Here is a 23,464-nt window from a genome sequence, read left to right as displayed (position 1 = left end):
GGGGAGAGGTATTTTGAAAGGTGCCTGTCCCTTTGGCATCTCAGCAGTGAGCTAACATTCAGAGAGGAACGTAGCCTTTAGCCTTTTCTTTTAATTAAACATCAGAAGACCCAGATGCCAAAGGGTGAAATATATTTATTTTGTCAAACTCTTTCATCCTTGTCTGGTTGGATTGCAAGATTAGTTTGTAGTTGAGTAATTTAGGCTCTTTTGTCTTATTGGATATGTTTTTGGGACTGTCTCTATATCTTGAGCAACTAACATTTTATTTTTCTCTTAGAGAAATAGTGGTGTTTTAATACATGCTCAGCATGTATTAGAATAACTTTTAAGGTGAGGTGGGTTAAAAATCCTACAGTATCTTTCTCTTTTTCTGCATAAAAACTCTCGACATGGACTATTCTAAGCAAAACATCAGTGTTTACAGGTAACTACAAGGGAGTTGGCAGGCACAAAGAAGGAAAAGATTAAGGTAAAAGTGGGTAAAATGGGCATACAATAAAACAAAAAAAAAGTTTTGCATTTTACACACAAAAAAATAGTACAGCACTATTTAAAAAAAAAAAAAGCATGTGCAGAAATCATACAGCCCAAAGTTGCCTTTAGTTACCGTGGCAAGTATAAGGGAACTGCATAATATTTTGCTAAATTTTATTGGGACTTAAAAATCTCTTATTCATCTTCAAAAGGAGTATTACATTTACTCATCTATTTTCATATCTGATTTTAATCTTCAGGGTACTGTCATTCTCAGAAGGCAAAACAAAGATAATAAGGCAATGAATGATTAAAAATAGTCAAAAGTTACTGAATTTTAACAGTGCTCTAAAGCATATGGTTTCTTTTTTTGTGGCGCACTCATTTAACTAAATCAGTATTTGATCACTACTTCAAAGTAATTCTCACACAAAGAATTTGGGAAACGTTGTAAAACTGAATGTAACCATCCCATGGGAGAAAAAAGACTGCTGAAAATTCACAGAAGAGAAGCTCCCAGAACTGCCTCTGCCTTCTGCCTGAGGAAGGTCTTACAGCTTGGTGGAAGGGGCCAGAGGCAAGAGCCTGAGAAACTGATGCTGCTTTTCAGGAGAGTTTTTAATCTGCTCACCTCTTTGAGCTTCCCAGAGACGAGAACAATGAGGCTGAGTTAGGCTGCAGGCCAATCTAGCCCAGGATCCCGTCTTCAACAGTAGTCAATTAAATGCATGCTTAAGGATAGAATATGGGGTGAGATGTTGTGGTACTTCCCCCAATACCATGTGTTTTTGTTTCTTAGCTCTTAATTTTTCTTCCACATATTTTCTTTACCACTTTTTGAGCCAATCTGAAGTCTTGGTGTTCACAACATCCTTTAACTGTTACTTTCATAATTCGTTGTGTGCACATGCCCTCCAGTTATCTCTCTTCTAGCCTCAAGAGCCATTGTCTGCTTAATTCTGATACAGAAGCTTTTCTGTACGCCTGACCATCCTGTTTGCTTGTCTGCATAGTTCTAGGTCCAAGCGTAGTTATGTTTCTAGTTCTGTGGTCTGCTGCAAGACATTTCTTAGCATCGGTACACAGCAGAATTAGGTTACGATCTTAAAGAACTGATTTTAAAAAGTACTTAGTAATTACTCTGAAATCTATTGTCTGCATGATTGTATCTCTTTTAGAGTCCATAATCATGTATGAATATTCAACCCACGTGTTTCTTTGTATTTATTAAGTTACATCTTACATAAAGTTATGACCAAATGACCTCCAAGGGTTCCTCCAGTCCGAGTTACTCTGTGATAAGTAATCCTATTGTACAGGCACTTCAGATCATGAAATCTTCCTTCAGTTCTTTGCAAGTAATGTTCTTTTTAAAGAAACAATTTTGCACCTTCTACAAGACTTAATTCGCTTTTACTCTCATTTCAATAGTGCTTATTAATTTTTTTGAACAACTGAAGTATAAGTGTGGATTCCCCTGGAATTCTGATTGGAATTCTGGATTCCTCTGACCCTTTTAGAAACCACCTCTATTTGAAAAAAATATTACTATTTTAGTCTTTCACTTCCTGTTCTTTTGCTGCTGCTTTATCATGGGGGAGCTTTGCCTCTCATATTGTGAAAACTGGATGCGAACCTCATTGTGAGGTTATTTTTCTCATTTATAGTTATTTTTCTCATCCTTATTAATATATAATTTTGATCCTCGTGTTCATTGTCTACTTCAAAGGACTCTAATGTCCCCAATTTTCCTTTAAAAAGTATTTTTAGTCTTTATATTAATCCATATATTGGTAAGCTCTGTTTTTATAGTAGGCTTTACCCATCTGCCTCATACAAATATCAGATATCTGTGTTGGGAGATCTACTTATTTCAAATGAGTTGCTTTAAAACATGGCTTTCACAGTTAACTTCCTATTTCTCTGGTACTGAGGCTGTTTTAAGAAATACTTTGCAGATCACAATTCAACAACTCATCAATTTCATATTTCAATTTACTAAGTATTTAGTCTTTCCAGGTAGTGACAGTATAAAAATTGATCTGGTTGATTTTTCAGTAGAATCAATTAATTCAACCCAGTTGTTTTAACCCTTTGACATGGTTTATCCAGGAAAAAAGGTGAGGTACCTTTAGAAGGGATTCAGAGAAAGCACTTGAGTTCAGCCCTCATTGCTGCTTTTGCTGACCTGCAGGTAAATAGAAGACATGTTCAGTCTTGTATTTTTTATAACTCGCATTTCTTAAGCTTTAGCGCGTAACAGGGAATTAAATAGTAACTTCATTATCTGATACCTTGAAAATGTGCCTTAGTTCCACTAACCTTAGAGGTTATTCTTTAACCCTCTAACCAGGAGACGCAGGGAGAGGAGAAGAGCACGAGGCACTATGTCTTTTAGTTTAGATGATAAAGCAGCACGTTTACTGTTCTTGGATGCTTTTTCCTTAATTGGATTTGACAGCAACAAATCACATGAAATAGGATACAACAACAAAAGCTGCATGTATGGATTATAGCTTTCCTTCCATAATAACATCTCACCCCTTGCAGTAGCGGTCGTCTTGCAACTTGTGGTGATCATTTTAGTACAGTGGAATTCACTTAATGCCACTACATCTTCTGCAGTTTCAATGTTTTGGGTTTTTTTTCTCCTGTGAGACCCTAGAAGGTTACCCTGTAGTTTTCCCCCTCACCCTTTTTTGCTTGATTGTGGGTAGAGGAGAGGATAAATAAGGAGAAAGACTCAAAAGGAAAAAAGTATGACACTTAATGATGGAGACTTAAATCTGTGACTGTTCTTGTGTATTGTGTGCTGGTTTTGGTTTTTTTCCATTTCTGATGGTATTGATTTAAAACCTGTAATTATACATTGCTCTGCACATGGGTCAGGTGTCTGAGAAACATCAAATGATCAACTAAGCTAAAAGAGGTGATGCTGGGATTTAAATGCGTAAAGGGTATTCTTTGTCAGGGCAGTATTTCTGGGAGAAAGAACCAACTCTGAGTGTTCTGCTGGTGTCAGTTTAATCTCTGGTGAGTCTTTGATGTAACTACATGCTGTTGCCACAAGGTCTGGTGATTTTTCCCACCCAGGTGTTCACGAACTGCCCTTTCTTTTGAATCTAATGATCATCCGGTCACAGGGCTAAGTCACTTCAATGAGGTAATGGAAAACCGGTCATGGGAGGCGGTGGTGGTGGCAGCAGCAATGGGGAAATAAGTGATTTTCTTTCAGATTGGGTTGCTGAACCAGCTCAGTCCTGAGGCTGCACGGTTATAGTGGGGCTGAGGCAGAATACGCTCCTGCTGGCTTAGACGGAACATCAACCCATATCCTGTATTGCTTTCAGGTATGGTTTGTGTCCTAACAAATTACCCACCCTTTGCTGGCATATATAATCCACATTCAGACTGGAAACAAAATATAGAAGGAGAACCTTCACTATTGGGAAGGTGAATATATGAGGCTTTTCTTGGGGGAAGAGAAAGAAACAAAAAGGTTTTATGATGGAGCCTGATTATTGTGGTGGGACTGACATCTTGACAGGGGACTAGACTTGATTCCCATCTTTATTGCCTATGATAATTTACCAATAACCTCCTGATTTTGCAAGAAGGATCAAGTGACCATGGAAGATTCTATTGTATGTTTTCACTTTTATCTTTAAAACAACACCATTTTACTGCTTGTGATTTATTCATGTCGTGATCCATCTTCACGCTAAGGACTTATATATAAACATAGAAAATTAAGCTGTTTAATTTTGTAAATTTTTTTAAAATTTGTACTAAAAATTTAAAGTATTTTTCTTTGATGCACTAAAGAAACTTTAGTGTGTCAGTCATACATAATTTTTGATATGCCAGTCCTGCTAGAAAAGAAGGGGTAACTTCTAAATGAAGACAGATCAGATATGTAAGATATATATGTTTTTATACTCAGTAAATACTTAAAATGTGGTCTGAATGGATACTACGAATTCATGGAAAAGCTGGAGGTATCACAAAATACTATGCCTTTTGGATTTCCCGGAAGTTATTTTCAGATTGCCAGTGCTTCAAATGTGCAAAATATGCAGCATAAAAGCAGAATCACACGTATACATTATGTAGGCATAAACGATTTTAACTACGTTGCAGTAACAGTGAAATACATACTCATCCTTTTTTACTTTTATAACGCAAATATTCTGTAATAAAGGCGAGTTTTGTTCTCTTTTACCAAAGAAAATAAGTTATTTGCTGTAACCTATACAAACCAGAAATCAGTAGGCATACTTCTTGAAAGCAGGCTTGTTTCAGCCGAAGCAACAGTGTCTTCTCATTGCTTAATATACTGCCGTAATTCTTGGCAACGTTCATCTACAGATGCTTCCAGGCAAAGAAGGTCTATATCAGCCTGAAATTTTCTTGTATGTAGGTTAAGAAATGTCACTTAAGAAGTAAAAGAGGTATCTGCCATAATCGGGGTAGAGGCCATGGGAAAGAAAAATTGCTCGAAGATCACAAGCGTGTTTAACTTAAAAAGCTGAAGGATTATGTAGCATTACGAAGAGGGTGCGTGCAGGCAAGATTATTCTGTAATATGCTGGAACCTGCCCACTTTGCCAGCCATCAGCCACTTCCCCGTCGTGTTATGTAATAATTTAAAATACCTCTCTTGCCAGAGAATTTATTTAAGTAGCAGAAATGGAGAGCAAGGTCTTTTATCATAGATGCAGATGCTATCAGTCAATACTGAATACAAAAAAAATTGCATGAAAGATTAATTATTTTTCATTTTTTGCAGTGTTTGTTGATTAAAGCATGTTATGCTTTTAAATTTTGTTTGAGACCTGTGAAAGATTCTAGGTGGCGTAGGTGTGCATTTTCATGGGTTGTATTGTGCACAGTTACCGTCTTGCTGTCCATGATTATTATTTGGGTGTACAATATCTGCACACTGCAGTGTGCAGTGTAGTCAGCAGGATGACTAATTCTGTTTGTGCTGAACAGACTTGTTGAAAGGTAGGTCTGCCTCTGTGCTTTCAGGCACGCTGCAGGTGAGCTTTGACTATCATATTCTTACTGCAGTATATTTATTTTTTAGAAAGGACAAAGTTTATGTTTGTTTAATTTACCAAGCTGTTTTCAAAATTATTCAGTCTGTGAACACTCAACAAGAGAAAAATGCCTAGGTCCTGTAGAACATTCATGACATTTCACAGTATTAAATTCAGTTTCCAAAGTGGGGCTCTTGTTCTCAAGCCTTTTTCCTCTGGCTGCTTGCTGCAGAATCATCCCAGGGCAGGCAGAAGGTATGAAGTATTAAGTATTAAAAATATAGCTCAAAGTAATTACTTCTGTGGAATATTGGATTTTTATCTTCCAAGATTTGTCCCTGTTTTTCAGAGCCTTTTGCTGCATATGATCTACTACTGTCTGGTCACACCTTCATAGCTCATCTATAGTATCTGCCCAATATAAGTTGTTAGCTCCTCAGGGCAGGTACTTGTTTGAACAAATACACATTTTAGAATGCCATGTCTGTCTATGGCACCACATTAAAAGATGTGATCATTAACACTGGTTAATTTTCATACTTTGTGCTTTTATAAAAAGCAGCACCTTGTGTACCATACTTCTTAATTCATATGCCAAAACTCTAATTTGCTCAATTTTAAAGAAAATAACGAAGCTTCGTAGTTTTGAGGCAACAGTATTTTTAAAATTTATATCCCCAATTCACCTACTAGACTGCATTGAAATGATGAAGTTTCATTACTTTGTCAAAACAAATGAAAACTGTATTTTTGAAACCTGATTATTCTTTATTGTTTATTCACATAATCAGACATTTAGCACTCAGCCATTTGTAACATTTGTTCAAAGTGCTGAGATTCTTCTCAATCTAGACGATTCCAAAATCCCTTACTCTCACAAAGATAGCTGCTTGTGTCACTGCAAGTAAGGACTAGTTGCCTGAATAAGTATTTGAAGTTAAAATTGTACAAAGCGAGAGCTTGTTGTTAACACTTGTTTGGAGGAAGATGTGCTATGAAAGGGAAACCAAGGTCTGTAAGCGAAAGAAAAATAATTCTTACTCTGATTTATCACAAAACATGTGTGGCTATGACCATTATAAAGTCTGTGGCCTTCCTAGCTCTCTTCCACTTTCTTTCAGTGCAGCCCTCTTTTTTGAGAGAGGACAAGCTGCAGACATCAAAGTTTTAAATGCCAAGTACCTGGTTTTGAGTATAAATAATAAGACATGGTGTTGGAATTGCACATGAGATTTCTATCATTTTAAACATCCTTTCTTGCATTTGCAATCCACAGTTATGCATGTAGGGCATGTCCAGGTTTTCTAAATTAATGCACTAAAGTTCCTGTGTCAAGCTTAAAAAAAAAAAATTTAAAAAAGATTTGACAAGTGCAGCTGGAGCTAGTGGTATTTGGTCTTTCTAGTACTTGGTACTTGGCTTTCTGAAAATGCGTTCCTTTATTGCTGCAGTTAGATATGGATGTACAAAACCAAATGTATGTATTTTTAAGAGAAGACAGTGTTTGAATGATGCCTAGGACAGCTTCTGAAAATGTTTGTTGTGCAAACAGGAATGGGTTGGCGTTTGCATGTCAGTAGATTATTTCTGCAGGGTAAGTAATTTTCAGATTGCTTTTGCTCTGTTGTAACATTTTGTCCCTGACTTCCTAAAACCTTCACAGTTCCTTTTCCTTCTGTTCTGTTTTGAGAAACAAAAAAGAAATTTAAACCTGAGGAGTGAATCTGTGAGAGTTGTGAGCAGAACCACCCTTAAGGGCATGAGAGACAAATGGTCGTCAGCCATCTAAATAATGATAGGTTCATTCCTTTCCCAAAAGGCAGCTCTTCTGGCTTTCTCTTCTTAGTTTCAAAAACATGGCTGTTCAGAAGCATTTCTGCAGCGCCTGTTTTTTCTTGCACAGAGGCAAGCTTCCAGATTCCTTAAAATGAATGTCATGATGTGCCAAATGTCCCTGCTTAGGAGTTAAGTAAGAAAATGCCTTCTGTTGGAGTTATTTTTCTAAATAAAAAATTCAATTCTGAAACTTCAGTTTGGATTTTGAATTTTCTTAACTAAGTTGCTTATTTCTAATCAAAATAAATGCTAACTGTATTTCTAGGAGCACTAAGTTATGCGTTAAGTTTGGCCTTGACTTGGAAGACCTGAAAACTTAAAGCTGCTACTGAGAGGGGACAGTCCACCTCAGCCAGTGCCCATGTTCCTGTCCTGCTGATTTTACTAATGCTGCTCATATTGTCACTAAGCATAAAGAGAGAGTTATCTTCAGATGTCTTTGCTGAAAAAAACATATGAGCTAAGTCAAATCCTGATGTTCAGAGCAGGGGAAGATGTCTGTTTATCTTTGCATCATTCTTTAAGCAAAAGAAACTAATGTAAAAAAAAAAAAATCTGTGTAGAAATATTTCAGAAATCACACAATTTCAAAAATGTAAACATGTAAATTGAATAACATAGCCAGACTTGTTTATTTCCCTTGTAGTGAACTCCTGCTATGATCTACAATGTAGTTCCAAGTTTTGTGTGGATCTTATCTGGAAAATGGGGATTCATCTACTTATCAGGAGGCTTTTTGCTAATGATCAGGTCTAGAAAACCCCAAGAAGCAAAAGGACTTCCTGAGTTGTGGTGTTTTTCTGTTTCTGATAACAAGTTGTTGATCAGACTGTTAGCAGACAGATTTTTTTCCTCCCCCACATCTTCATTTTGGTTGATGGTTGACCATTTTTGCAGAGGTCTCTGCCAAGAATACAGCTTATATATGCAGTATTAAAGAGAAATGGTGGAAAAATTGAGTCTTTGAATAATTATAGAACATTTGACAGGTAGTAAAGGACTGGAGGGAACCCTGAATGCTGGTTCAAGAAGGGTTTTAAGGAGGTACAATGGTAGGAACAATTGAGGGAGGACAATTGCAGAAAGCAGGGCTAGGACTGTAAAAAAAAAAAAAAAAAAAAAAAAATTTCCTTTGTAGTTGTCCTGTAGGATGACAGTTTTAAAATCTCCTGTTTCTGTGGAACTGGAAGAGAAATATGAATATTTAGCAGATGTGGTTTGGACTGCATTACAAATTTGTCATCTGAATTACGAGATAGTGAAGATTTTTGCTGCCCCCCACCCCCAGTTGCTTATGAGTTCTCTGTTTATGAAAGCAAGCCCTGTCAGGGCTGCTCTACTTGCGTACCTTTATAAGCAGAAGCTTAAACAGTTAGTTGAGTAAGACTCATGGTAATTGTTAAATGTTTTAATAATCAGCCTTCTGAAGTTTTTTGACTTAAAATTGAGTCAAGCAGCAAACTCAGGGGTTGTGGTTAGTCATATGAAAAATATTAGACTATTGAAAAGTAACTCAGACAAAACAGATAAAGAGAAGGCAAACAAGTGAAATATTCAAAGCTGCTTTGTAAGCACTGTTGGCATTTCAGTCATCTTGCTTGAATGTAAGACTTACAAGCAATATCTAAATTTAGAACTTCTAATTATGATGACATAGAAAAATAATGACTTAAGACTGGGAGAATTAAAAGTTCAATTAAAATATCTTCATTGAGGTATGTCTATGTACTTATTCATTGTATTAATTTTTTCCAATAGTAATTATTTAAATCATTGCCACTCTGAAGAGTGCACTTGAAAAAGACTGTGCTGGCATGTTCCATGTATGTGAGTTCTATAATTTGTGTTATAAATACTTGGTCTAAAAGTAAAAAAACCAAAACAAACAAGACCAACCCAACTCTTTTCTTTCATTTCATTAGTAGACAGCCCCAGAAATGGAACCTAAGTGGTTTTTTGTAAGTGATTATGTAGTGTTGCTTTTCTCATGTCTCCTCACTAGCTGAGAAGTCCTTCTAGACAAGTTTTGCCTTTGGCAGTAACCATACAAAGCTATCAACTTCTACTGGTTGTGGAGACAGCTGACACTGATTAGGAGTTAAGAAGCAGCTCTATTGATAAATGCGAGAGGAGATTCCAGTTTACTGTTAATTCTGAAACAAAATCATTAAGAACAGGAATTTTAAATAGATCTGATTTGAAGAATGTACAGAGAATGCCAAAGGACTTTGTTTTCATGTAGTCCATGCTCAGAATAGAGCTTCCCTTTAACTACCTTTTAATAATGTTAATATTGGACCAAGATATTGCCAAAAAAGGTGGCAAAACTAACGGTTTTTTGTGTCGTGGATGCTTGGATTGTGAGTATAACTGTTTACCTGCTCTTCACACTCCTGCCCTTGTCAACCTGTCTGTTTTCCTATTTCTTTTTTATCATAACTCCTTGTTACTTTATTATCTGCAGTTATGCTCATTGATCTGAAACCTTCACAATCTAACTTAGTGTAGTGTAAATACTAATTTTGGATTTCTTCACTTTTATTTAAATGCAAGGTCTTCTTTGCCAGTGTGTCTTTAGTTTGTGCTGTGAACATGATTTGTGACACTGTGGGTCACTGTTCAAACATTTAATCCAGTGAGACAATGAGATGCTGCTCTGGGTTACTTGGCCCTTGTTTCCTGGTTGGAAGGTGAAGATGGCTGGAGATGCACCTACTCTGAGATTTGGGATGGTGTATTTCTTCTGGTGTATGCTATGGAAGGCTTATCAGTTACTAAATGTCAATCTGTCCCTCAGCAGAGCTGCATTCCCTATTTTTGTTGCTGCAAAAATATAAACCAAAAAAGTTTAAAGCAAGTTCAGAGTGTCCAAACAGACACCCAAACCACTCTTTTGGTGAAAGAAAGGACAGAATTAATGAGACTTCATGTCATTTCCTATAGGAAAGGCAGATGTCATTGTGTTGAGATTCTGGAAACATGTGGCCTTGTCAGATAGTCTAAAATTCTGTTTTAGATTCAAAGCCTCATGAAGTCAGGAGGATTTCTTCTATTACATTAATAATTTTTGGATCAGGTTATAAATATTTGGTGACTGGGTTATATTTTCCCTAGAGAAAAAAGAAGTCTGCCCTCAAGACTCATATTAACTAGGAATGGATCTTTAATGCAGAAAAAGCTATTTTATATCTTTGTGCTAATAGTATATAGTACATCCACAAATTCACCTTTGAACCGTGGTCTTCTGTACTCTATGTCATTATTCTGTATGTTGAAACGATCCCTGTCCAAAGCGTAAACCATGTTCTGTGTTGCTTGGAAATAACAGATGCTGGAATCAATTTTGACAGATAGAGGTCATCACAGGGCATGCATTATGCATGTTGTTAGCAAAAAATAGCATTTTTGAATCTCTGCGTGGAACTCTGAGGGTCGTTCAGTGCCGTTCATAAATGCAGAGCTGCTGTAAGGAATACAAGTGGTTTATATGTTCTCAGAATTTCGTATATAATGGGTATTACAACTTATTATGTACTGTGTTAATTCTAAAATGTAACCTTCTTCCTTGACTCATAACTATGAGATTAGATACTCAAATGCGTGGTATGATTTATGAAATGTTTTTTTTTTCTATAATGTAGCCAAATATGGTACTTTGTAAACCCTGACTCCGGCATGCTTTCTGCTTTTCTCATGAGCTACCGTTACATCATCAGTTTGTATTATGTCTGGGACCCAGAGCTGGGCTATGAAGACTTTTCTAGGAATCTGGGGGTTTTCCTGGTTTTCAAGTGAAGTAAATTTCAGCTACTTATTAGTGGAATAACTGAACCAGTTAGCTTTTTTGATTTCAAGGTTGGAAGCTGCCAGGCTGGTTTTGCATCTTTAAATTAGGAAGTTCCCTGACAAAAGCTTTCAGTCATGTGGAAATCTGACCTCAAGGAATCCAATGGGATTTTTAATATTAATTATAATAACGCATGGCTGAAATCCTGACCTTGTCCTTTGTGTTGGAATTTTATCTGCTTTTAAAGATATTAACGAATAACGTTTTTGTGCTAGATATGTTTCCTGAAGTTTTCTGTAGTTGTCAGATACTCTCAGTACTGCAGCTGTGTACATCGCAATGGCAGTATCTCTAATGCTTATCATATTTCACATTTTAGTCATTAATGCGTAATGTTTCTATACTGTTTCTATCACAAGTAATCCATGGTTACACTTCAGGTTTCTGTAACATACCGCTTTTTCTTGTTTGTTTTATTATATTCCAACAAGTACTCAGGATTCTTAATGAGTGTATTTGTGATGAATCCATGTGCCAATTAAGAATGAAATTTCAAGATAAAGAATGACAGTATTCTAGGCCTTGTCTGTCTGAACTTCAATAAAGCAGTTGGTGTACTGCCTCAGAGGAATTGATATGTTATGGGGGGAGGCTAAAAGAACTTGGCTCGTTTAACTTAGGGAAATTAAGGTTAAAAGGGGTGTGATTGCTCTCTATAACTACATTATGAAAATAAATGCAGACAAGGAAAAGAACTATTCAGACTGCTGCCTCTAGATGGATGTAAGTTGGCCACGAACTAATTTACACTGGAATGTAGAAGATTCTCAATGTTCAGAGAATAAAGTTCTATAATGAACAGTAGGAACAAACAAATTAGTTTTAGGATAAACTTGCTAAACAGCTGAAAGATTGTATAACCTGTTTCCTGTGATAACGATGGGTGTGACTTGGTCCATCACAGGCCGGTCTACTTTGTATAGGTCAGGAGGTGAAGGGATGACCAGATTCTGTCCAATTAAATGTACACTGTCTCAATGTTAATCTGCTAAACTGTTTCTGAGCTACTGCTATGAAATCTGTAATTGTATGGTGAAAATAAAGTTGAATATTCTGTTTGGAGCTCTTTGACACTACCTCAGTTTATTAACCTTTCTTCCATGCTTAATGGTGATATAAGGGAAGTTCTGTTTATACATGGAAAAATAGCTGTTCCAGAATAGTATGTGCTTCTTTCTGACTGATTAATTCAAAGATTTTATTAAGTCTTTTGTTCCTGGAAAAACTGATTTTTAAAAAAATATTTAAAATCATGTAGCAGGGAGAGGTCCTTTTGATGATATTTTCGTACAATGAGTAAAACACATTCGTTGCACATTCACTGCTTTTATATCTTTGATCAATACAGGCTGTCTACGCATGTCTGGTATTGCTGATATTGAAATGAATGTATTCTCTGTGACTCAGACACTCCTGTTGTTGGAGAGTGAATTTACCTTCGGTTGTTGTACTTTGAGGTACAAAGTACTTTTCAGAATCTGAGTTAAATCTAATGTGTGCTTAAATAATTAGCCCACATTAGCACAAGGGAAATAATAATTTCCCTTGCTTATATGTGCATCTTCGATCAGTGGCCTTGACGTTAGCACACAGTATCGTTACTAAAGTGGGCGAATGAAAGTAACACAGTAATTAATGACATCACAATGATGCAATGTATGGGAATCCTTGCCACGTATCCCTGTTATTCCAGGTGCTGGTTTATGTAGGTCTGGTGATAGACCATATACATTGTGCTAGGCAGTGTGTATTCATAACAGAGACACCACTGAGCACAAGTGACTCCTAAGTAGACCAAAGATGACAATTGGATAAAAGGATAACTGGATAAGTAGGTAGCAAAATTACAGCAGAAGAATAACATTTATTGGTCACCATAGTAGAGAGCAGCTGTAGCACATCAACGCGGTAGTTGTCACAGTTTCTGTAGACATTATGGCAAAGAAGTTTTAAGAAGGGATCTGAAGCAAGATAATGAACTCTGTTAAGACTAAGACCCTAACCCGAAAGCCTATTTAAGTGAACAGGATTATTTCTAGTGATGTCAAGAGGTGTTAGATCAAATCTTTAAACATTGTATCTGCCAAGGGAATTTTATAATCAACATTGCTGGAGGATTTTACAGAATTAAGCATATTGAATTATACACAACTATTCTAGACATGATATGTTTTAATATGATTAGTTCTGTGTTACCTTTTGAATAATTCTGCTAGTTGATGCAGCACGATTTTTTTCCCCCACATTCTCTTGGCCTGATTTTCAGAGATGCCAGTAATCGTAATTATCAGTGGAATAGAAATAAGTCATTTTACATGTGTTTGTGATTAATAATTTCAGCAGTATAGTATCTTTAAAAAAACCCCAGGATTTGCACTGAAAAATGCATGAAAGTATTTCTTGATTATCTTCTGATGAGATCAATACAAAGGTGGTGTTTTAAGGATACTGTATCTGCACACGAAAAATGTGATAAACTAAATCACCTGATACAAGGTTTCATAACGTGAATAACTTCCTGCGCATTTGTTTTGACTTCGAAGTATGTCTCTGAGATGAGTGCATGATGGCAGTTTATCGCATCTGCAGAGCTACCATTTGTATTGTGATGAGGGGCTTTCCTTGCATTAGGACAAAGTTGACAGCTTTGAGTAGATGCTTGTATGCAGCAGTGCTTCTGTTTGCCACACAGGTGCAACATTTGTTGGTGCTGAATCAGTATTTGAGAGCGTGACAGCCTTCAATTGAGAAATAAAGCAAAGTCTAGTATTTACCTAAGTGGAATAATGGTTAACTAATAATTAAGGTGCTCATTTTAAGTATGCCATTTAACTTGAAAAAATAGTAAAAGTTATGGTGTCATTTGGGTTGAGTAACGTAAGAACTGGAATTATTTGCTTAATGTTTTGTCAGCACTTTGGATTAGTATTTATTCTTAAATACAGAGAGTAGTAATTATTGAAGGTTGTCTCTTTCGTGTTTCATAAAATTTAGAGAATATTTGTATTTCTTACCACCGAAATTACAGTAGTGATCTTGCAACAGAAATAGGTCTTTTGTAGGCCTGCTGATCCTTTGTTATTAGAATTAAGTTAATAATGACTCTCCAGCAAGAAACTGGTTAAATATAGCAGTCCAGCTGCCTTGACTTTGCATGCTTTCACTCTTATTTTTATTTATTAATATACATTCTTATAACATCTTCCTTAACCAAAACCTTCCTGGTTAAGATTATAAATGGATATGCCCATTTAACTGGAGCATTTTTTTTTAACATCCCATGTGCAGTTAAACCCAGGGCAATTATTATGTAAAGTTTTATTTAAAGATAGAGGGAGAGTAATTAAAAATAGATCTGTTCTGTTAAAATGATGCTTTCCTTGGCAGTATAAAGCGTGGAAAAAAAATGCTTTTGTAAAAGCTTTTAAGTCTTTACTATGTTTGTTTACTATGGAGTGGGTGGTACTTCACTTGATTTGAGTATTCTTATAATATCACAGCACACTCTTTTAGTGCTGTCCATAATGCTTTAAGTGTGTGTGTTTTTTTTTTTTTTTTTAAATGCCGTGATAGTTATAAGAATGTGCAGTTACATTACCCACAGTTTTCTCTTCTAGCTGAAATCCTGCCCCCACCATTTGATACATGTTTGTGTAGGGCTCTGGAACTGTCATTATAAACAGTGATTTAGTTCTTTGCACAGGCAGAGACTAATCTTTGTGGAAAATGTATTGTGTGGATTTCTCTCTTTTAAAAAAAAAAAAAAAAAAAAAGAAGTAAAAAAGATTAGAATCTAGATCAGCTGTCTAGATGCACCAGTATTGATGTGGAAGGACTAGTGTGCAACTAGAATTCTTGTCTTGAAAATGAAAGCTGAAATTGATCCAGGCTCTGCTATGTGTACCCCAAAATACTGTCAAAACCTGGAAATTTAAAAAAAAAAAAAAAGGTATTATGAGAAGCCTAGAAGGGTTGTCATCCTTACGCTCTTGGACACGTTCACATCAGCAGTAGGCTTTTTGGTAATACTGATCTAAAGCTGATGAGATTATCCATATTGGTGTCTTTAATATTAATTCATCACAATTTTTGCCTTGAACTACAAAGATAATCTTAATATTTGAACCTTATGCCGAGCTAGGGGTGCACATTTAGAATAAAGAGCCTCCACAGACATGAAATCAGCTTTAACCCAGGAAGAAGGGAGGACAAAGATGTTTCTTCAAAGTAGTTTTTTTCTATTAGGTTGTATGTAGTATCGTACTAAGGCATTGCCTTAGTGCCGTAGTCAGGTACCTAGTAAAGACACAGTGTCTCTTTGTTGATTGATTGCTTTTGTGGCCTTCAGATTTTACAAGTTGTCATTAACTAAAAATATATGCTGACTTATGTTTGCTTTGTTTCTTTTTTTGTTTGTTTGTTCAGGTTTACCAAAAATGCAAGTAATTCGAAACTACAATGGAATACCACAGCCAGCAACACAAGATGGTCCACCATTGCATATCCAGATTGGAGACACTATTGAACTAATTAGAGGAGATGCACATAGCTTATTTTGGCAGGTATTGTATCATTTAGCAAATGGCTATATTCCATTAGTCACACATATTAAATTCTTATTGATATACCACTCTTGTAACTTTTTTCTTTTTGAACCACAAAATAATATCTTTGTGTTTTACCCAAAATAAATGTCTAATACAACTATTTTGACTTTTGAAGAACCAGTAGTTCCTATATTGTGTAAAGCTTTGTTCTTGCTGCCTTAGAGCAAAAGTCCCAGTGAATAAATCTGCAGGAATATGGCATTGGTAGCTATCAATCCTTCTAGTGAAATTATAGGAGTTAAGGAAAATGTTTGGAACATAAACAGCAAAGTCCTGTGAATTTTCAGTCGCTGCTTCTCTAACATAGCAGAACTACAAGCTATATTGGCGAAACCCAGTTACGAATATTAGTTTTATAGAGGAGAGAAATAGCTCTGCAAAACAGAACCACACCTAAACTTCTTGATGACCTTTCAAGTCCGTTAAGGACAGTTTCTTATGTACATGGGAAGAGCATATTCTATTGACAGCAAAATTCGGTGTCACATGATTCACATCACTACTCGTGTTACTGCAATTTCTTTTTACTTGAGAACTATAAACAGATTCAAAATGCCATCTGGCATTCTCTTTAAAGATAAATGCATTAAAACATGTCTCATTTTTCTTTATTGTTTTTTTAATTGTTCATACTAGAATCCTGTGTAAAACTGATATTATTGGATAAATGGAAATAGAGCTAAATAGAAGAACTTTCAGGATATTAATAGAACAACAACTGGGAAGCATCTGTCGTTGTCTTGAATTGTTGTTCCTGTGTTTGCCTTTGTGATTTTCTTTTTTCTGTGAGGCCATAATAAGTTAATGAATATAATTATAAAATCTGCTTGGTCTGTAACATGAGTTGGGTCATATTTTTTTTTTTTTTTTTTTTTTTTTTTGCTGGCTTCAGTTAGGATTGAATCTTCTCCAAACTCTTCGGGACTGAATCAGTAAATTCTGTTCCTATGCCACTGCATCATCCTGAACAACATTTAACTGGGGGAAGTAATAAACAAGAGAATTGTTTAATCTATTTGAAAACATGTAAATAGCTGTAACACCCCCCTTCCTAAAACCCAACAAAACCCCAACAAACAAACACCCCTCCCCCCAACCCTCCAAACCTGTTATTTAGCAAACAATAGATATTTCACATCACTAAAAATAATTTTTTTCAAACACTGCTTGGCAGATTTTTGCCTAGGTGGTTTTATGTGTAGGGCTTGGTTCTGCAAGGCCTTGAGTTCTGATCCAGAGAAGCATTTAAGCGCACTCCTGATTTGGGACTGGCATGAAGGTAATCATCTGACTAATACACTTAGTACAAGCCAGAGTTATTGGCACCTTGTGGGACTGATGCTATTGCTGTGTTCATATACATCTGTCAACTCAATCTACTGGAATTTGTCTTAGATGTTATTTGTACCTATCATGCTAATGAATTTAGCTAGAATCTCCCTGTGTTTAACTAGCAGAAATGGGGAAGTGCATGAGCCTTTTTCCCCAGAAGCCTTAATAATAGATTTGAATCTTAATGGAAATTGTCATCTCCATTAGCATCATTCAGGACTTTTTTTTTTTTTTCTCACAAGCTGTCTTGTAATGACATCTGCGTTTTAAAATACATATTAAGGAAAAAAACCTGCAAAGCACAGTTTGTATTAAAATCTGTAAGTTTTATTCAAGAGGCGTTTTAGAGTAATTTACAACTGACCTGCAAGACTAATATTAGAATGGATTTTTAAGTCAGCAGTTGCTCAGTGTAGAAATTCAAGTGCTTGTAATAGATAAGTATGTGTGGCTTAAGTATAACTTTTTGTTCTTTACAGTCCATCAAATAAACAGCACAAGTTACTAAGTAATGCTTAAATTATAGCTTAAATGCGATCAAATGTGTTTTGAGAGACATTAGAGTTCTGCTAAGTTAATGTTTGAATGATTGTATAGCAATTATTGCGGTAAGTTGTGTAGTAATTCAAGACTGTGTACACATGAATCTACCTGTTATGCAGTCTGGAAGACAGGAGAAGTATGGGGTTTTTTTCTTTATGAAACAGTAAACACTTTTCTGAGAGGCAAACTGAGCAATCACAGACAAGAAGATAGCTGGGATAAGCATTTCTGAATTCCAGGAATTTGCTTTCTGCCTCTTTGCTGGTATCATCCCAAACCTAGGCTTTCTTCAAAGAGAACGTGTAATATAAGGGGGTTGATACTGTCACAAGTTATTTACTCTCTCAGTAAGCACCTGGCCGCATATGAAGAGAAGGGTGGTCTTGTGCTGCTACTAATGCGTCCCTTTATGCATGACTGCTTTGCTTTGCTCAGCCCAGGTGCGAGACCAGAAGAGCCGTGCTGCCTGCCTGGCTCGTGCTCAGCTAAGGTCACTTGTGGAATGAAATAAGAAAAGGAAGAGGCTCTGGGGGCAGGGGAGGAGAGAGGAGAAAACGTGGTATTTTAAATGGAAATTTCAGGCTCCTTCTCCGAGCACTACTAAGTGTTTCAGCTGTAGTAGTGCAGCTTTGAAGTAGTCAGATTTTTATTATAGATGTGAATATTTCTCTCCTCTTCTGAGTTTGGTTTGAGTAAATTGGTACCTGCTTAACCTGAGGGTAGGCTTTCAGGGGTGCCGCGATGCCTACCATATCATATAATGTGATTCGAGTTCTACAGGTTTGCACTGCAATTACCCGCCATCCTCAGGCAATCATGTTTCTCAAGTACGCCAAAAGAATACAGATATTTCCTGGACTGATTCTTCTTTCCTTTTTCAAACCCAGCTTTTCTTTGATGCAGATTAAACCCATATCAAGTAATAGCTAAAACAGATGTACTTTCTAATGCTTTGGTAGTTAGCGGTCCTGCTGCAAACAGCCAAAAGGCATTAAGTATATGTAAGTACACTTATGATATAAAATTGAAACATTGGGGAGGCAGCAGGGTAAAAGCGCCTTTTGAAAGTCCCTTTTTTTTTTCCTTTTGGTTTGCAATTTGTTTTGTAATTTTTCATCTCTTTCCTTCCTCTCTTCACCACACTGCAGTAAACAAAATGAAAATGGGAGAAGGACACGATAATTTATAAATTTTAGCTATTCTGGAGTTCTAGTTCTGTGCATGTCCAATGAAGCTAATTGCATAGCTAAGTAGGAGGCAGCAATGTGGAAATACAGAGCAAAAGCGTCAAATGGCTTCAGAAAGTCTCCCTCATTAAAACAGGTACAAGAGTCATGAATCAGCCTCTAGTTTTGCTGAGACTGTCATTGAAAGAAATGAACCGAAGGGCTTCATTGGCCCTTATGTATATGAATATGTATGGACACATACATGTAATATATATTTTAATATAGAATATAATAATTTAGAAAAACAATGTAATAGTATATACATAAGAAACATTTTAAAACTAGTTCTGTCCAGTCCTTTGCTTCTGATTTTATAACGACCATAAGCCATTATAGGCAGCATTCAAGGGAAGTGCTTACTCGTCAAACAAGAAGCAATTAGGAAACATAAAGTAGAAAGAAATGATTAGTAGAAGTGAAGTATGGTGGCATAATAATTTTGCTATTGTTAATGAGTTGATGGATAGATCTTAAATTTTAAAATCATCATCTGACAACAGGTCATGGTTCTGTGTATAGTGACACCAAGCCTTGATGAATTTAGCTAGGATTTCTAAAGGTAAACAAATTCACCTAGTCTCCTAAGGACATTATCAAACTATTTCAATGAGCTCATTGTCGATAGAGGATTTTAAATTGACCTGTTCTTTCATCAGTGTGTAATAAATGAAGCCCTGTTCTGCATAAGGATTTGCTTTTACTTAACTAAGAAAGCCGTCTACAGTTATTTCATGTGAAGCTTGTCTTCAGGACACAAGGCCTTTCTTGGGTTGTCTCACTGCTTGTTACATTCGTGACTGTCCTGGTTTCAGCTGGGGCAGAGTTATGGTTACTGGGACGGCTGGGACAGCTCCACCCTGTTTGAAATTGCTGATTTCTGTTTTGTGTGGGGGTATTAGGGTACAATTACGCATTTAGTGTTACAGAAACAAAATAAACTAAAACCCCAAAGAAATTCCATGTCTTTTTCTGAAGCGTTTTTTCCCCTTTTAATTTTTTATGTTGCAGGTATGCCATCAAAAATAAAAAATAAATGTAATTTTCAAGATTGCAATGCTTTTAAAGTACTCATTCTTACTCTCGTTGCCAAATGTTGATAGTATATTATGTTTACAGTGTGTTAGATTTAATGGAGGTTAGGCATTTATGTGCTTTTAAAAAATCTGTCAAATCAAAACACTTGTTTGCCAAAATACACATTTTGATGCCTTCCTTATATGTATCTGTGCTTAGAAATTTTAGCTATGTGCTCTGTTCTGCTCTGAAAAATGTGGTCAGCATGGTCACAGCTAAATGTTTACAAGCTCTAGAGAGGTGTTCTTATTTTGCTTTTATATCTAGCTGAGGAGACATTCTTCAGGAGAGCTTTATGGTGAATTGTGAGCTCCTGAGGCATGGCTCTGTGCTGATCAGGTCACTTTTGGCCTTAAGAAGCCCAGAATAAATTGCTGGTCCTGCAACTTTGGGGCAGCAGTTGGGTTGCATAAAAGGCTCAGTTTAGGCTGTGCTGGATACATTTCTGCAGCTGGTCTCCCAGTTGTGTGGGCGCATCTACAACATGTTGTGAATATATCATAGACAGAGAGTTAATCTAATTCTGCTAGTATTCTCGTGCCCACCTGATTTCTAAGGCTTTGCATCACTTATGGAAATCCTTAACATAGAACTTTGTATCTGAATTGGCTGATGGATTATTAGCCCCAAGTTCCCATTGGAGTTAGTGTGATTTCTCATGTGCTGCAACTGCCGCTGCACGGTGGTGTAGTCATTTTGGGAGTCTGTAATGTTGCAGTGTGGTAGCTTTCACTAGAGTGATGCCAACTGAGGAGGAAGTAACTTTAAGGAGACAACATTAATGAAGATATCAGACACTGGCAGACATGGACAGAACTGGGAATCACAGCTCTCAGGCTCCGAGTCACCTTCTTGCATCTCATCTCTCAGAGCTCAGGTGTATCAGCTATAATTACTACTTAATTATATGAACTAAAAAAAACCAAAACAAGACAAAACCCACACAACTATTGAGTGATGCTTTATTAGAGCAGCATTTTATTTTAGCTTCTTTGATATACTCTTATTGTCCTAAATCCCTGTGCCTGTATTATTATTTACTATTAATCCTGTTATGTCTCAAAAATGGAAAATTTTGTTGGTTTTTTTTCTAGGGCAGAAATCTAACAACAGGAGAGCTTGGATTCTTCCCCAGTGATGCAGTAAAGCCTAGCCCATGTGTAAGTACAATTGTTTAATTCTGTTTGTCATTTTACAGAAAAACTGCCTGGTTCATACCATCACTTCATTAATATTACCTTAGAAAAATCATGTTGTTTCTAGTTCCTTTGTGTTTTCATGGTATGTTCAATATTGCTTAAAGTATAGCATTCTAACAGTTTTGGTTATCGGCTGTAAATAGGACATGTCAAGAAAACATGTTTGAGAAGCAGATTTAACTTTTGGGAATATTAATAAATTGAACTGTCTACAGAGTTTCCAGAATATAGAACAAACACATTGTATATGAAAATGCACTTTCTTCCGTTCCCCAGCAGTAAGGTCAGAATGCTTTGATTCTAATCTATTCCCCAGTCATTTTGGGTTAGAGAGAGGGATTACACCATAAGCGGTGAGTTTAAAAATGTGTAAAACTAATATAAAACTTTGAACCGCTTGATAAATTTTCTCCTCTCTGTAGGTTCTTACCTGCCTTTATTTCAAATAAGGATGTTTTCAATCTAGAAAAGTTCAGGATAACAATAAGAAAAATTATTTTATAATATGTACTGAAGAGTTTTGTATACAGGTGTGATGATGCATTAATACACTGTATGCTTGCTCCTTCATTCTCTGCCCTCTGTAACACTGTGCATCGGATTACTATATGTCCCTTTGTTGAGATTAATTGATGTAAACCCATAAAACCAGGGGTGAATCATATTTCTTACTTTGCTTTAAGACAGCTTTAACTTCTTTTAACTTGATTCACAAGTTCGACTTATTAATAGAATTGCTTTCATTACAGCAATCAAGATATGCCACTTAAATGGCTTCCAAGTAGGTGGAATCAGCTGTGAGTGGCTGCATTTCGATATCCCTTTGAGGCTTATATTGTGCCTTAGTTTCTAAAACAAATATACATGTGATCCTAAAGAATATAAACACATTAGTATATTCTGAGACATCCTTAGGGCCCTGTATTTTCAGAATTTTGCTTGAAGAGGGGTGCACAGAATATTTGTAGATACAAGATATGTTAGATTGAGTGAGAGAACAGATCTGGAATAAAGATGAAAATGTTATATGAATCATAGACTCACAGAATGTTCAGGTTAGAAGGGACCTTAAAGATCATCTACTTCCAACCCCCCTGCCATGGGCAGGGACACCTCCCATTAGACCAGGCTGCTCAAAGCCCCATCCAGCCTGGCCTTGAACACTTCCAGGGATGGGGCATCCACAACTTCTCTGGGCAACCTGTTCCAGTGTCTCACCACCCTCAAGGAAGAATTCCAAGGAAGAATATTAGGAAGAATTTCTTCCTAATATCTAATCTAAATCTACCCTCTTCCAGTTTACAACCACTACCTCTTGTCCTATTGCTACACTCCCTGACAAAGAGTCCCTCCCCATCTCTCCTGTACTTTAAGTGCTGGAAGGCTGGTAGAACATCTCCCTGGAGCCTTCTCTTCTGCAGGCTGAACAACCCCAACTCTCTCAGCCCGTCTTCTTAGGAACTTAGCCTGTCTTCATGTGAATTTAACTTTCTTCCCTCCACCCCCTGCTTATTGTAAAAGTTGTGGATTTCCCATGCCATGGTGTCTCTGTCCTGCACACAGGCAGTGCCTGTTCGGTATTGGCGTTAGGTTCTTGGAACCACCCAGTCAGTCATTGCATAGTATCATTGACAGCAACTCTAACGATGTTTTAGGAACTACCACTATACTTTAAAGCAGACGAAGTGGGATATCCAAAGTTAAGAAAAATACTACTGGGGTGTTGTGAAGATTACTTTCTAGCGATAAAGCTTTCTGCTAAATTTAGAAATATACTATTTAGAGGAGTATTGAAAATAATACAGCTTTACAGAATGAATAAATATTATTCATGAAATGTTACCAAGCGGTGTCATGATCAGAACAAAAAGATAAATTGATGCTTCACCACTGTTAACTTGGAAGGATGAAATATAAACATCTTATTATGATAAATGATGCAGTTAAAGATACTGAAACATCAATCAGGTTTTAAACATGCTATAACTTTTACTGTTATTATTAAGTCTAACAGTCTTTACAACCAGCTGATATAAAAATGCCCAGAAACAGCATAAAATACATACATCTAAAAGACTTTAGGAATGAATATTGAAAGAAAAACTGCTGAGCTCCAGAATATCTATATTCCAGACTTCTCACAGATGTACCTATAAACAATTTTTTTCTCTTTGCAATAAGTAGTATATGTCAGCAGACATTTTCTGCACCATATGACTAATATCTGGTTCTTTCTAGCTTCCAGTTTTTTCATTTCTATAGAGGCATTGGATACATA

General features: G+C 36.4%; 1 protein-coding gene across 1 annotated transcript in view; it reads left to right on the top strand.

Annotated features, from left to right (window-relative positions):
* VAV3 (vav guanine nucleotide exchange factor 3) overlaps positions 1-23,464 on the top strand; it is a 171,638-nt gene that overhangs the window by 124,074 nt on the left and 24,100 nt on the right. The window contains exons 20-21 of the mRNA XM_063344034.1: positions 15,628-15,764; positions 21,082-21,147. Of these exons, the coding sequence (XP_063200104.1) occupies positions 15,628-15,764; positions 21,082-21,147 (203 nt within the window). The remainder of the gene's footprint in view (positions 1-15,627; positions 15,765-21,081; positions 21,148-23,464) is intronic.

The sequence above is a fragment of the Chroicocephalus ridibundus genome, chromosome 8, assembly GCF_963924245.1.
Source record: "Chroicocephalus ridibundus chromosome 8, bChrRid1.1, whole genome shotgun sequence".
NCBI lineage: Eukaryota > Metazoa > Chordata > Aves > Charadriiformes > Laridae > Chroicocephalus > Chroicocephalus ridibundus.
The sequence above is the reverse complement of the archived record's forward strand: the minus strand, read 5'-3'. Positions and strand labels throughout refer to the sequence as shown.